The sequence below is a fragment of the Triticum dicoccoides genome, chromosome 3A (assembly GCF_002162155.2).
Source record: "Triticum dicoccoides isolate Atlit2015 ecotype Zavitan chromosome 3A, WEW_v2.0, whole genome shotgun sequence".
Taxonomy (NCBI): domain Eukaryota; kingdom Viridiplantae; phylum Streptophyta; class Magnoliopsida; order Poales; family Poaceae; genus Triticum; species Triticum dicoccoides.
In genome coordinates, this window is record NC_041384.1 from 329577002 (window position 1) to 329593284 (window position 16283).

General features: G+C 45.1%; 1 protein-coding gene across 1 annotated transcript; it reads right to left on the reverse strand.

Moving 5' to 3' along the window:
- Positions 1-328: 328 nt before the first annotated feature.
- Positions 329-11256, reverse strand: LOC119268135 (protein ALTERED PHOSPHATE STARVATION RESPONSE 1-like). The gene is made up of 4 exons (XM_037549660.1): positions 9892-11256; positions 9094-9272; positions 8129-8352; positions 329-1384 (listed from the first exon to the last, which is right to left on the reverse strand). Exons 1-4 carry the CDS (start codon positions 11099-11101, stop codon positions 577-579), a joined length of 2421 nt encoding a protein of 806 aa, XP_037405557.1. The 5' UTR covers positions 11102-11256; the 3' UTR covers positions 329-576.
- Between the last annotated feature and the right edge of the window lie 5027 nt (positions 11257-16283).

Below are 16283 nucleotides of genomic sequence, written 5' to 3' on the forward strand. Positions count from 1 at the left end.
TCTCTAATTCATGAAGATCGGGCCACGTAGGGTCTCTACCCAACATCATACTCCCTCGTCATATCAGGAAATAAAGCAAAGTTGAACAACATATACGTTCAACAATATTCCCCTAATAAAGCATCCGGCTCATCACCGAGACAAACAAGTTTATTATTCCTTTATCAAACAAGTTTATGATTCTTTAGCCTTGGTGACAATAATACAAGGCGAAACCATTTCCGGTCCTCAGTATGCCAGGTTTTACGTACACTGGTGTACTCAGGTCATCAAAGTTTCCACCCATGTCCAAAAAGTGCTTATGAAAATATGAGAACACACAAGGTGCTATCAAAGGGTAAGGGCTCGGATCAAAGAAGTGCAATTAAACCACTTCCCCAATGACCATATGATATGATAAATGATTGATGTTATCAGGGGATGATCTCAATTTTGCTGCTGACCTCCACAGTGCACTTGGAACATACATATTCAGAGCGGCCTAATGCCAGCAAACAACTACTCCCTACAACCAAAATAATATTTGCCTGCCTCTGGTGGCAGGTCAATTACAGTAACACTAACACGCACAAGCCATCAACCTTGAACCTCGTCTCTGAGCATTGGCAGCACTGCAGATTTTCTCAAGCTACTGTACATGTCATGGCAGAAGAACGAAAAGTCCGCCATGTTTCTGAAGAGCTCTGGCAGGTGCATCCGGAGGTTTGCCAGCGTCTTCTCCCTCACCTGCCTCGCAAGCCTAAGGTGGAGCTTCTCCTCTTCCTTCAGCCTGATTTCTACTTCCTCAATGGCTATTCTCCTCTCGTTGACATGATCTAGGCTTGGAGTATTGGCTGCTTCGGGGTTAGCTTCCTCACCCTGGGATGCCTTTCTTTCTGTGTACCTACGATGCCAGTCTTCAAACTGTGCCCTCTTACGGTCAAGATCCCTGCGAGTTTCGTCACACCTCCGCCTTAGGCTGACCTCCTCTTCCTGAAGCAGTACAATATTGCTTATGACTTCAGTAAAGCTTTTAATGGCAGTTTTGGCAAGTTCGACGGGAAGCCTCTCAAGCTGGTCGTGCCAGGCATATAGCAGATTTTTGATAGGTGGTTCCACCTGCCTTGGAGGGGAGGATACCTTCTCCTTCAGATTGCTCTCGATGGAGATGAGATTAAGCTTCAACCATGCATTGAGTGCTCTGATGTACCCTTTCTGATGCTCCATAAGTTTGTCAAACTGCATATGCCACTCCCTGACAATGTCACGTAGCTCACAGGTCTGCTTATAATGCAAATCAGTTGTCTCCCTTGGAACAGGCGGTACCTCAAAAGCTCTGATCCCCGATATGATCAAAAACTGGCTCTTGTGATGACGGTGCATAGAACTCCACATATTTGCCATGCTGCACAAGGCATTATATTGACTTGAAGAGAAATGCTAAACAAAGAAAGCTGGAAAGCTTAGATGCAAGAACAAGCACTGTATCACAAGAAAGGTATGATCTCATTTAATAAGAACAAATTATTAAAACATTACAAACTCCTTTATTACCCATGATGGCAATTCTTATTTTATCATGAATTTCACTATCTGTTATTGTACCTTGTCTCCAAAAAATAGCTGGCTACTTTTGAATTAGGGGAAAATAGATCTACCGACTAGTACAAATTTTCTCCTGCCTACACACACCTAGACAACTGAATCATGGAATTCTTACTAACTTCTCCAATCGTTGCAGAAAATATGGTCCGGCTGTCCTGGCAATGAATTGGATGCATTGACAGATATATTTGGAAAACAAGTGCTTAATAGCGAACCATGCCCAAAATTGAACAGTATATAGGTACGAAGACATATATATATATGGTGGATCTTCTGAAGATAACGACAAAAGCTTTCTTCCTCTTGATAGTTTGTTGGCCGTTTATAGGGGAAGGTTTTTTTCTCAGTTTTCCTTTGCATGTGAGAGGCGAGGGTAAACTTCTTTTGCCTTTTTCTGGTTTCTTCAGTGGTTCGTGTCAGATGTGGGAGGTACTTTCCTGGTGTGCCGCAAGTAAATGAAATGCTAAATAAATCAATGGTAACAAACAAATAGGTGGTGTTGAAGAATTCTTTTTTGTCGGATCCTAACAACGGTACTAGAACAAGTACGTTGATTTGTAGTTGTGAAAACGTCACAGCAGGTTACCTGTACCCAATGTGGGTAACAGGCCTAATTACTGCCTTGCTCTCTCTTTCTCTCTTTTCTTATATAATATGTGGTGAGTACAAAGGATTACAATATCAGGGGTACTCGGCGAGTTAGGGGAACTTGACAAGATGGAACTAGGTCTCGACGGGAAGCATTGAGATCTCCATGTGGTGTAAAGGTTCTAGGCAAGCTGAAAGGCATTGATCCCCTCTTCATGTGTCCCTCTGGCCCTTGTATAGCACAGGTAAGGATAACCCCACATCAAGCGTATAGGGGTAGGAGTCGGGCTCGTACTGGGTACCCTTTCCTTTGTGTTCTATAGGATTTCCTTCTATGTCATCTAGAAAGTTGCTTCCATGGACGGTGATGCGCCGTCTTGGGAGCGCTCGCCCGTAGCTGCCCATAGCTAGGCCTAGGGGGGTTCCATTGATATGGTGTTGACTCCGCCAGGCTTTGGATAATTTTACTTATCATCAACAAGCCCCCATCAGTATTCGGAATAGAATTTGGTCCACGAGTAAGGTTGATGTAGATACTTGCAGTCGTCTTGTCACCTCCTTGTTCGATCGAGGAGTCCTCTATAGTTTTCTTCATAATCCTTGTTGCGTGTTGGCAGTCGCACTTGATAGTTGTTGGGTGTTCATTCCCCTCCCCTTCTAGTTGTCATTAATGAGTAGTCGGCTTTGCTTTGCTTTGTCGAGAGTTGATTCTCTTTGTCACGGGCGCGTAGTCGATGTCAATTGCAATCGCGTCCTTTAACGACTGAGATTCCATCTTATGGCCACGTGTCGTGATGATAGGCTTTGGCGTGCCGGATCAGTGATAATTAGAAATGACAATGTAATGATGCTTGACAATGTGACGTTGTTGATTTGACACTTCCTCTGTCCTTGGGCCACAATCCGACAATCTCCAGGATTTTGAACGGAGTCGTGCCCCTGTTCCTGTGCCATGTTCTCTAGAGTTTTTTGTTTTTGTTGTAGAGATACGAAATTCTTCCTCCTTTCCTATCACTATGACCTTTTCGACTTCCCGTTTGCTCTTCTGCGAGCTTCTCCAATTGCGAACCTCGTTGGCCGTTACCTACGCTTGATGAGCCGGTGATGAGGGATCGATAAGGGATCTCCAGGACATGGAAAGCCTCCCATGTGATCTCATCTTCCATGCTCCTGCCTCTGGTTGAGTTGTCCATTGCCTTGTCCAAACGAGACGGTGGTGGTGGCGGATTCCTTACAATGCGGCATCAGTCTACCTATTTCCGTCTTCATGCGGGACTTACTTTTCTTCTATGGCATTGCTCTGGTGAGCTTGACGCCTGATTCCTTCTTGTATCATGCAATATTTTGGGGCGCATTTATGCAATATTTTGTCTCCAAAAAATATTTTGGGGCGCTGCAGGATGTGGCGTTGTTTTCATGTCACATTTCTTCTATGGGATTGCTATGCTAAACCTGACGTCCGATTCCTTCTTGTATCATGCAGTCTTCACACATTTGTGCGATATTTGGGGCGCTGCCGGATGTGGCATTGTTTTTAAGTCACTTATGCATGTCTTCCATAGATCAATGGTACTCTCTGGGCCTTTGTTGTTGTGTCGTTCGCCCTCGCAACAACTACAAGTCTCCACTCCTATTGGAGCCACGGGCGGTGCTAAGGCTGATTGTCGGTCATGTTGGATTTAAGTGGAGAGGACTTTCAGCGACCCTGCCTTCATTAACTTCTACACAGCAAGACTGAGCCTCTGGCAGATGGCAAGTTGTTGTCTCTTTGCAGCGACACCTACGAGCTTCATGGAGGTGGGGAGGTAAGATGACGAGCGCGAATTTGACCGATGACTTCACCCGTCGTCGCCAGTGCCCGCTGAGATCTCGTCCTCTTCCTTCCTGAGACTACCAAAATGGACAATAGAACGTATAGGAGCTCAATGGTGACTATCTAGTAACTTTCCATTTAATGTGTGTTCTTCACATTCTCTCTTCTTACTTTAATTTTCTTTGATTTTGCCTCCTAGATCCTTTCACCTCGGAGGATGAGGAGGTGAGCGACTGTCTTACTAATCTCTGTGGGAGATTCGTGGGAGTGGGCCTCCCCTAGTACGCCTAGGCCCTTGTCGATCGCTTACCACTCACCAGAGGAACCCGAGAATCGACTGTCGATATGTTACCATCTTTTAGTTTCATGAATCACTTTTCACTTTTCTTGGATCAAACTTGTCCTTATATTTTCCCCATTTTCCTTCTAGCATTGATACTAGATTGTGCATATCCTATCTCTCTGATCATTGTTCCTTTTTGCCCTAGTGAAGGTAGAGCACGGTCTCCCATAGATAGGGAGGTCGCATAGGGAGGTCGCGGGGCATCCTCCTGCAAAGCGACAAAAGAGGGTTACATGGCGGATAGTTATTGCCATGGAGGGTCCATCCCATGATTCACTAGTGCCCAACTGATGGCATTGTCTTCCTCTAGTCCGGGGTAATTGCTCTTAGAATCCCTTCATGTTCTTCCTTCCCTTTTCAGTAGTAGCATCGATGGTACAGTTGGGTTTTTTGGTTTAGCTATGTCCCCTTATGGAGAAGTATTTTAATGGATACATCATCCAACTCTCAATGTTATTGTTAAGAACACCATACATAATGAATAAGATATGACTAAGCTAGCCCTACATGATTACCTTGGAAATAAAGAAAATGTCCTAAGCGTGAGTGGCTTATAGTAGTTGCCATCATACCGTTGTGGGTTTAAACGGAATCGGTCTATGCCGTCACGAACATACACACGGATACATGGGTTTTACTCTCTCCCTTTTGTGCCATATCTTTGGGCAGGATGCGTTGTTGACCTTGTTGCTAATCTCGCTTGTAGGAGCAGTTTGTCCTCATGTTGAACTTGGTGAGTCTCTACTCTCATTTTGATTTTGTTCGTCCTCTTAGGCCCCACGGGAGTTGTGTTTGGGTACGTGATGTGATGCGGAGCATCCCATAGACATCACCATGCCAAGTGCCCCATCATCAAGAGACACATGCATCTCCCACATTATATATATAAAGGTGAATCTTCTCCTTTACGCGTATCTACTTCACTCTCCCGAGGATGGTATACTACTTGGCCTCCCTACCATTCGCACCTATAGGTTTGAACCGAATAACAAACGTGCAATGGAGGAGGTCGTGCACAAGCGAGCACCACACCATCCGCAAGGAAAGCATGGAAGCAAAGAAGGAAACGTGAAGACCCAAGGCCGGATTCCAAAAGCATCGACAGGAGTCACCACGAAGGTCAGCAACCTACGTTGCATGGATACTTGGATACGTATCAGATACGCGATACGGGGATACGCCCGATACGCCAATTTTCTAAAAACATGAATACGGGGATACGTTTATATATAGATGTTACATATATTAATTATTACAAATATGAAAAAAATAAGGAGGTTCTAGGTCAAAGCATGCCTCAATACGATTACCCCTTTCTTTTCTTGCACTTAGTACACTTCCATTAATTGGCAGTGAGGTTTGCCTAGGTTTGTTGTTCCAATCAGTGCATGATTCTCTCTTGCTCACCTTTCAATTGAACAAAAACATTGACATACATGTTTTCACATGAACTCATGCCCATGTTGGGAATCTTCAAAAGGTGCGCCTTTATGTTTTAGGGGATTTCACGTCGAACGAGGGGTTTCAGGTATCCAAAACGAATCGCAGAAGTATCTTAGGAGTATCAAACATTATTTTCTTTTTTATATCAAAATATCGATAGATACTTACAGGATACGTATCGGGAAGTATCGGGGCAGTATCCGAGTATCGGGGCAATATCCGGCTGGATACGCGCACTTTCTGAAGTATCCGTGCAACGTAGTCAGTAGCCTCTGGACCCCCGTGCACACTTTGAGCTAAGGGGACTCCTTTTATCTAATGGCTCATCTTGGCTCATCTTTGAGCCAAGGGGACTCCAGGATGTTTCCTCCAATGAAACCGCACCTAAGTTTTTGCGATTTAATTTCACATGGCATGGCGTGAGGCATGGTGTCGTCATCTTTCCAAGTGAGGGCTTCTTTGCTTATTTATTCAACCATCCGATGAAAACAAATACTCTCTGGTACCATGGGTCCAGGTGCACTTGATTCTTCCTCGGGGATTGATAGTTGGATCACGCATGTCGTTATCAACTTATCATTGCCTTCTGAAGATGATTTCCTAGATCACCTCTTGCCTCCGTCAAGGTACGGTGTTGGTCTTTGTCGTGTTTTCTTTTTTTGGAGTTGCCTTTGTCGTTGCACTTGCTCCTGTCTGACCTCTTTCTTCCTTCTTGCACGACCTACTTCCTTCTGGCACGAATCCTTCAGCCACCATTCCATTGAAGCGTCCAAAACCGTGATCCTCCTCCGTTCAGCCATCCCCCAATGATTCCGCAGATCTCCTTGATGCAACGACAAGCTGCGATTCCATGATTATGCATTTGGTGGAACTTGCGCCATACTCAAAGGCTGCCTTCTCTCAACCTTCTGCACCATTTTGTTTCTCCATGCTAGTGCACTTTCTTTAGTGTTGGAATAGCCAACGGGACCCCTTGTGTTGAGCACTCTTTTCTCCATTGTTCTGGCATCCCACAAATGACCAATGAACTAATTACGTCTTCATACACATGTCGGGCAATGTTGTGCCATCAAGATGGTGTCTCCGAAGGCCATTCGCCTTGGCAATCGCCATCGATTTTGTAGAGGTCCTGCTTGCAAAGTTAGCGAGAAACCTTCTCTTCTTTTGCAGCAAAATTTACAGGACAAATTTCCAAACAGGTTCCTTGTCGCTTAGTTTCTCATTGAACAAGAAGGCGACAGGGAATCCGTCGTTCACCAAGCCCCCGAGCTTCTCTTCCTCGTTTGTCGGTAGTTGCCTGCCGATTGCGATGATTTGCTATCCGGTGATAAGGACGGAGCCATAGACCCAATGTGATATCGTCACACCAGCTGTCAAAGGATTTTCCATCAGATTCTAACGGCGGTACTAGAACTAGTACATGGATTTGTAGTCACGGGACCGTCACGATACAAGGGGACACGTGATTTACCCAGTTCAGGCCCCCTATGTTGGTAAAAGCTCCACTTCCTGCCTAGCCCTCTCTTTTTTTTAAATATGTGGTCATAACAATGGATACAATATCAGGGGGTACTCGGTGAATTAGGGGAACCCAACAAGATCGAACTAGGTCTTGACGGTAATGTCGAGGTCTCTACACGGTGTAAAGGTTATAGGCTATCTGAAAGGTGTGGATCCCCTCTTCATGTGTCCCTTTGGCCCTTATACAAGGCTGGTATGGAGAACTAATGTCAGTGCGTCAGGCATATAGGGGTAGGAGTCGGATCCATATCGGTACCCAATACATTGGAGCCTTTCCTTCATGTTCTATAGGATTTCCTTCTATGTCCTATGGAAAGTTTCCTCCATAGTCAGTGATGTGTCGTCTCGGGTGTGCTGGCCCACACCGGGGCCCAAGGGGGACCATTTAATACAGTGTTCACTAGGACAGGCCTTGGATAATTTTATTTATCGTTTTCAATTGCAAAATGCTATATATAAGCAAAAACTATGAAACTGTGGACTGAAGCGCGAATTTAACTGCCTGTTGAAACAGAAAGGTCAATCAAGGCTAGGAGAGTATTTATGTGGCAGCATATTCCCTTTACTTTACATTATTAGACTGTGGCAATGCATATTTTAGCCTTGTTAAATCGATCTCCACACAAATAGATATACCTATAGTTCATCATATTAGCAAGGACAATCAGGTAGCTTAGTCAGCAGATGGATAAAATTATGAGAAGGAGCCGCAAATAGACAAAGTATATATCATTGACACAATTAATTGCTCCTGAACGGTAGAAACCAAATTGGCATAAAATAGAAAATGACATAATTCATTTCCAAACAATTTTCATAAGTCAAAGAATGCTCACCCATCGACAAGGTCCACTAACTTCGGGTATAGCTGTTTATCACGTAGACGATTTATTTCTGAAACTGTTGAATCCATGGATTGCATATCCACTATGTACCTTGTGTGCAAGTGGCTAACGGCAGCCTTTGTCTTCTCAAGGGTTTCAAGTTTAACACCACGTTTCTTTTGTTTATGCAGTAGATCAACCTTCTTTTGATAATCAATTTTCATAAGTTCCCCTGCCTGGTTTGGCACATTCATAAAGCAGATCAGGCAACAAAATCAGAGACTGAAACAACAAACATGACAAAAGAACAATTGCTGACGATTTCACATGGAAAGAGCACTAAAATAAACCACAGGTCAAGAATGTGAACGAGACAGTTTGGTCTACACTCATTGCTCCTACTAACAAGAATTGACTTATCACTGCATTTGTAATCCCCCCTAAATGCAAATCCATAGTCCTACATTACTACATTTCATCTTGAATCTACTTTCATAATACATGATGTTTGCAGCTTTACAACAACATATTTTAGTAGCAATTAGCAATCAAAGTGGCTCATAGACCGGCCAACACCCGAACAGACTAAATTTGGATTTGGAGGGAGTATCTTCCGAATGATAGGATCTTTGGCAAGCAACCTGTATAAGAACGGTTAATTACACACCCTGATAAATGAAACATTTTAAAAAATATTGACCCTGATGCAACAGTAAGATATATAGTGCAACACAAAAAACAAAAGGTAGCAAAACTGGTGTTTGAGATAACAAAATTTATGTTCCACGGTTAAAAATTTGGCTAACAGTAAGATTTAGCTGCAGAGGTGTTCACTGTTCACTACAGGTTTCAAAATATCACCATATAGCGGCTAGGACAAATGCACTGATATTCTAACAACGAAATGGGACATGGATAAACCAAAAAAAAAGTATCCTAGCAAAGCTATTCCAAGAAAGTACTTTAATAGACATTACCTTCACTTCATCATACATTTTTTTCTCCCAGGCAAGCATCCGGTCGAGAACTGTGGCATGAGTTTCGAATCGTTCATCAATCTCGAAATTAACACCTAAATCCTCTTGGTCCGGTAAATTCTTGAAGGAGCGATTCCAAGTGATAACATGCATGATTTTCGTAGAATGATCAATATGTCCTGAAAAATATCCAAGGATCGTAAAGAAGAGTAAATTCAGTACCACACTGCACACACCGAAAAATTGAGAAGTTCAAACTTGGAATTCAGTAAAGCAGAAAACTAGCTGCTGGTGGACCACAGCCGATATTTCTAAGTTATCTGAAATGAAGCTAGAGACAAAACAAAAATGATGGTAACCTTACAATAAATTTAGCACCCAAGACAAGTACAAAAATAATCTCGCAGCTGTGTTTGTGAGCACCGAGTCAACAAAGCATTAAAACATGCAGTTTTCAAATTTGCAAAGGTGCTATGACAACAAAATAGAAGAGAAAATGACATCAAAGGGAAGTACACTATATACGCCCTAGTTTAGGAAATAGAGCTAGTCTGGGGTACTGGGTTGTTAAACTAATCTGGCACGGGGCAGAACTTTAGTTTCCACTTTTATCTATACCAAAAGAACATCGATTGATTCATAAATGTTAATTGCTTTCTTGTTTCCAAAACTAACGATCTGTGGCACGGTGATTGTCTGGCACAATGGGTGCGGACTGATTGCTCAGGATTCAAAACCAAGGATTACTGTGGGGACCTCCCCTACAGTTTCCATTTAAAAGAAACAATACACACTTGCCTCGACTGTCAGCATGGTTGGAGTGGTAATGCATCCGTGTGGCCTCAAGCTTTTTTGACACATCATGTGCACTCTCCGAAGACCTGAGAAAGTTATCATCAAGCTGAGCAATAATCTGCAGTAAGCTGGCAGACACCATCATAATCTTCCCTTTCCGGGTCTCAACTGAGCCCATGGACGAGGCATGCTGGTGGTGTACTTCTGGTTGCAGGCCAGGTGCCTTGGGTGGCTTCCTAACAATCGGCTTTGACGGGGGAAGGTTTGCCGCAAGCTCATCGATGGCCTCCGCCTTCTCCAGTGCTGTCTGTGGTGGCCGCTCCGCCCACTCCTCAGCACCACGTGATGGTTCAGATGCCTCACTAACAGCTGGATTCATCACTGGTGCCTTCACCTCGGGCACTGACTCCTTCTCCCGCCTATCCATCCAAGTATCATCAGTTTGCTGCTCCAGGGTGGGCGGTGGTGTGGGGGTTGGACCGAAGAAGTAGTCCCAGGTAGCCATTTGAGCCTCCGGCATGGGGGGCGGTGGTGTCGCAGACGCAGGCGTTATTGGGGATGGGTTTAGCTGCGGTGGTGGCGGTGGTGTCACTGGAGAAGACCCCATACTGTCCATCACCCCTCTCTTTGGCGGCTGCCCGTGCACCATATCATCCATGCTGAAATCGTCATGCTCGTGGTGATCGTCGTCGTCGTCATCATCGTCATCATCATCATCATCATCATCATCATCATCGCTGTCAGTTATGATATGACCACCGTCCTCCTCGCCATCCTCCTCCTCCTGGATAGCAGCACTAGCTGGGGCGCGGTTCTTGGTGGCAGCTCGGGGATCGGGCATGGGGATGTTGGGGGTTGACGAGGAGCGCTGGAGGCTACCATGAGGGAAGTCCATGAAGGGCGGGGGCGGGGGGGAGGGCGGGATGAGGACAGTAGTGGTGGTCGGGGGCGGAGGCGCAGAGGCCGAGGCTCCGGCTGCGGCCGCCGCAACGGCGGCCTGGTGGGAATGGGAGGCTATCATGCTGGGGTCGGGCGCCTCGCCATGGGCGAAGTCCGAGAGCGCGCCGCCGGTGCTCTTGAGGAGGACGGTGTAGGCCGAATGGGCGGCGGCGAAGGCGTTGCGCGCCTGGACAGCGTCAGCCATCAGCCGCTTCCGATCCCGGCAGCGGCACACCGCCTCCTCCTGGTCGATCTTGGACTGTGCGCACCCCATCGAGGCGGCGATGGGAATCCGGGGTTCTGGCGATCGATCCTCAGAGGGGATCTTTGGGGAGGCGACACGGCGGCGTGGGTGGCGGCGTGGCGAGGGGAGGGGTGGAGTGGTGAGGGCCGGTGGCAGCGGATCGGTGGTAAGCTGCTGGCCTAGTGCTGTAGAGTCTGGAAAGTGATGGGGTCTCTTGGCATTTTTTAAATTTTTTCATTTTATTGGCTGTTTTTATTCGCCCCCAAACATCCGGACTGGCTGGCATCTCATACGAAGCATAGGAGAATATGCGACGCTGGGAAGCAACCCCATGTTAGATCGATGGCAGGGGCCGCGCCAATCTTTTAAAGACGTCACGCTCTTGCGCACCCTGACCTTTTCCTCTTCTTTTTTCAGCCTCATTCACACAGCCGTCACCGTAGCTCCGCCACCATTGTTGCTCCGTCGTCAATCCTCACCCACAACATTGTCACTGGGGTCCCAACCCACAACTCCGCCGTCCATGTTGTCAAGTTCACCGCCACCGGTTGTCGCCCCGGTACATGCAACTCCTTCCGACATACACCTCGTGTTCTATGTGTTCGATGAAATGTCCAAGCAGTTTTTTATTCTTTTGATCATTTTTAGGTTACTGATGAACTTATCATCGAATGATGCATATGAAAACACGGCCCTTGATGATTCATATATAGAGAGTTCATAAATTCACCGAAATCGGGCAATGAAGATGTTGAAATGATGATGAGCAATCAGAAGAATTGGAGAAGTAAGAGGAGCATGTACTGAACTTCAAGGGTTCGATAAAAGGGCATGAGAGCTCTTCCTCGGGATAGGTTTGCTGGCGCGAGGCTTCTCTACATCGACTACTTCAGATCGGACCGACCATACCATGAAGAATTTTTTTCTACGCCGCTTCGTGATGAGCAGAGATTTGTTCTTGCGCATAGTGAATGTTGTGGAGGAGGCTAATGACTACTTCGAGCTGAGTAAAGATTATGGAGGGAAACTTTCTTTCTTTGCTGTACAGGACGACTGCATTCAGAATGCTTGCTTATGGTAAGGCCGCAAATGCCAATGCTACTGAAATTTGGATGAGAGAGACCACATGCTAGAATACGACGATGTAATTTGCACGTGTCTTTGCTGAACGTGTTTGGACCAGAGTACCTGAGAGAACTAATTGTGGTGGACACAAAAAAATGGTTGGCAGTTAATTAAAATATCAAGAGGATTACCCGGTGTGCTCAGTTCAGTTGATTGCACGCACTGGCAATGTATGAACTGTCCCAAAGGATTGTGTGGGCAGTACCAAGGTCACTCTAAATAGGTCATCATCATACTTCAAGAAGTAACATTGAAGGATTTACATATTTGACATGTTTTCTTTGGCACACCTGATTCTAACAACTAGATGTCATGTTGCGCCAACTAGCTCAAAGGCCAACTGCAACCTGCACGTTAAGTGAATTATATGAAACATTAAATTGAAACTACATGCGGGAAGTTAAGCGAACTATTTAAAGGATTTTTTCCCCTCAACTCTCTGTAAATGATTATGATCATATGAAAGTTGTGTTTGGCCATATGACTTTGTAGCTTTGCTGGTAGGCTTGTGCTGCTGCACTTTCTCACTGACCACTTTCTGCCCCAGGCTATGAATCCTCTAGGTCGGTGCAACACATGTTAAGCTAACTATTTGAAACTGTGGCCAGGAAGTTAAGCAACACCAAAGGCAGCACGTCTAACAAATGTTCGTTCTATAAATAACCCACCATTAACATCAATAAGAGCACACACGGGAATGAAATAAAATTATCAGATGTGAATAACGAATGAAAACTAAAAAATAAGCCAAAGAGCAGCCTTTGGGAGGTGGTTCTGGAGGTTGTCCCCCCATCATGCTACTACTCGGGCGATCCAAGTTGGGATTACCTGAATTGGCCCGTCCTTCTGTGCGTGTCACAGCATTGGGCTCTATCCAAGCTCCCGGGCACGTGCTTTTTCGAGCAACTATGGCACCACATCCACCCGTTCTTAGGTCCTGGTAGTCCTTTTAGTTTGAGTAGTGCACTAACCGCCCTTGATAGCCGGACACGACTTAGTCGTTTGTATCAATTAGCAACCTTTGTTGTCGATCATTAGCAATTTTGCAACTTTTATTTATTGCTGCCACAAACCAAGTTGCCTTGACCTTTTTAGAGAAATGTTGCCATTTTTCTTCGGTGCTTGTATGAACTCACAGAAATCTTTTAAAGCATGCAAAACTGAGTTAGTTTCAATATGTGGTCCATTACTAATATCTTTCATCATATTATATTAGGAGAAGTTTTTTGATGCAATCATAATGTAGCTCAATTCCTCCTTTACTACATGTATCCAATTTCCAAGTTTCTTGATTAAATTGAATTTCATCAAGCAACCCCCAAGCTTGGGTGATGATACCCTCCGTAAATGCTCTGTCGGCAATACATGCCAAATTTCACATTCTTGAATGTTTGGAGAATTGTTTGTAGTTAGTTGCTTTTCAAATGATAAAGACCACTTGTTAGATGTACCGGAAGAATAGTTTGCAGGAATAAGCAAATACATATGAAGTAACACAGAATGTGCATACATTTTTTTCTTTATGCTTGGGACATTTGCACTCGTAGCACGTCAGACTGGACCAAACTCATGTGAGAGATTTTCATCAATGTTAAGCGAACTATTTGAAGCAGGTTAGTAATCTTGTGAAGTTGAATCTATTTGAACCAATTGTAGTACGGAAGACAAGTGAGCTATTTGAATACTTTTTCGAGATGTGTGCAAATGATTATGCTCGTATTGTGTTTGTATTTTCCGTGGTGATGAGCATTGTCCATTGCTTTCCTTAGCGACACATAAGTTGTTTGCTTGGGCAGGTGAATGGACTCTATTTTCTATGCTCCGACCTTTCTTCATTTTGTAGTTCCCAAATTTTGGTTGTTCAGTTGCCCTGGCTGGTACTCTTTGTGAATGTCTTTTTGGGCACGATAACACACTCAAAATTGTGTTGATGTTGTTTGTTTTTCCATCGCAAAGCTAGCGAGGAACTTACCCGTCGAACAATATTCGACCAACCTGAGTGGGATGTTTGCAATCGACGGGATGTGATGATCGCTTCTTTTAATTATCCCCTCTTCATTAAGGCTCCGTGTGTCGCGTTAGTAAAACAACGAACTAATGGACGCAGACCAAATTTCATCTCTAGTTAATTCATATTGATGACCTCATGAAGTTGGTTTTTAGAGTCCAGGAACACATCCCAAAACATCTTGCCGGACTAGACCGTAGTGTGGAAAGATGGAGTCGCATTTGAAGACACGTCAAGCATGCGCAAGCGCCTGACTCGATGTGCGTGTGGTTGCATCCTATCGGGCTACTTCGTTCATTGCCAGGTGGATGTTGGGTTGTGTCATTGCATCCCATTGGTTGTATGCTTTTTGTAGGATGTCTCCCAGTATTTACACTCTAGGGTCTACTCTGATGGCCCCGAGCCGCCTCGATTGTTGCCAATAGGGGTCCCCAGTTGTGTGCGTGATGTCATGTACCATAGGGGGGGTGTGGTCGGCTTTTCTATGAGCCGACTATTGGGTTGCCCTTGTGTAACACCCCTAGTGTCTTACTACAGTAACCTCACACTAATGGTGCCATGTAATCAAGATTGACTAAGCCAAATTGCCCCTTGATAAAAACCCAAGTCAAATTCAAAATTCAAATTTAAAGTGAGAATTTAAATTCACTAACATGGTGGTAAAATAGTTCACATTTTAGCAAACATTCCAAAATAAATATTGGTGAAGAAAAACTACTTCACTTGTTTGCTCATTTGGGCTCTAGCATTTACAACAGGGCCAAAACAATATTTTAAATGTTATTTATATTTATGAGAAATTTCAAACCATTTTAAATCCTTCCCACACTTTTGTGGCGATGCCTAAAATTGCAGTGTGATTTATGGACCAAGAGCATAATTGGTTTGCTGCCAAAAATTGGCATGCCAATGTTTGGCATTGTGCCAAATATTGGCAACTACTTGGTTGGCTACGAGTTGTTTTGCCTCTCTCACATAAAGTTGCCAATAGTTGGCAAGTCTCGGTATTGCCAATAGTTGGCAGTGCCAACATTTGGCAAGCCAAATATTGGTAGCAAACCAATTATGCTCCAAGTTCCATATTTAATAAAAGTCATTTGCTATTTAAATCAAAGGGCAAAACAGGAAATATATAAAAAACACTAGTGGATTGGGCCTTAGCAGTGCAGGCTCAGCCCACCACCACCCCTTGTCTTCTACCCCTGCTACAGTGGGGGACGGCAGCCGTGGCGGGCATCCATGGTGTTGGGAAACATAGCATGCAATTTCAAAAAATCTCCTATGCTCACGCAAGATATATCTAGGAGATGCATAGCAACGAGGGGAAGAGCGTGTCTACGTACCCTCATAGACCTAAAGCGGAAGTGTTTGACAACGCGGTTGATGTAGTCGAACTTCTTCTAGCTCCGACCGATCATGCACCGAACGTACGACACCTCCGAGTTCTGCACACATTCCGCGCGATCACGTCCCTCGCCTTCTTGATCCAGCAAGGTGTCGAGGAAATAGATGAGTTCCATCAACACGATGGCGTGGTGCCAATGATGGTGAGGTGATCCACGCAGGACTTCTCCTAAGCACCACGAGAATATGATCGAGAGTGTAAACTGTGGAGGGGGCGCCGCACACGGCTAACAATTGGTATTGTGTGTTCTAGGCACCCCCTCCTCGTATATATAGGTGGGAGGGAGTGGGGAGAGGCCAAGGGGCGCCCCAAGTGGGGCCAAATCCCACTTGGGCTCCTGCCCTGGTTCGGCCCCCTTCCTTGTATAGGCGCTAGGGGAAGGAAGGCGGAAGTGCCCCCCCTTTCCTTTCTCCCTTGAGGAGGGGAAGGAAGGAGGGACTTGCCCTCCCCTGGCCGGCCTGGTGGAGGGGAGCACCAGTGCCTTGTGGGCTGGTCTGTCCCTCCCTTGGCCCATTAAGCCCATATCTTTGCTGGGGTTGCTCGAAACCCCTTCCGGTGACCCTATATGTATCCGGTACCCTCCAGAACACTTCCGGTGTCCTAATACCATCGCCCTATATATCAATCTTTACCTCTCGACAATTTCGAGACTCGTCGTCATGTCTGTGATCTCA

Bases quoted from the DNA above. Each gene is read 5' to 3' on its own strand.
- LOC119268135 (XM_037549660.1), bottom strand. From the start codon at position 11,101: ATGGGGTGCGCACAGTCCAAGATCGACCAGGAGGAGGCGGTGTGCCGC. The intron at 8,353-9,093 runs GTAATGTCTATT...GTGCCAAACCAG, and splicing joins AAATGTATGATGAAGTGAAG to GCAGGGGAACTTATGAAAAT. The intron at 1,385-8,128 runs GTGAGCATTCTT...TGCCTTGTGCAG, and splicing joins TTAGTGGACCTTGTCGATGG to CATGGCAAATATGTGGAGTT.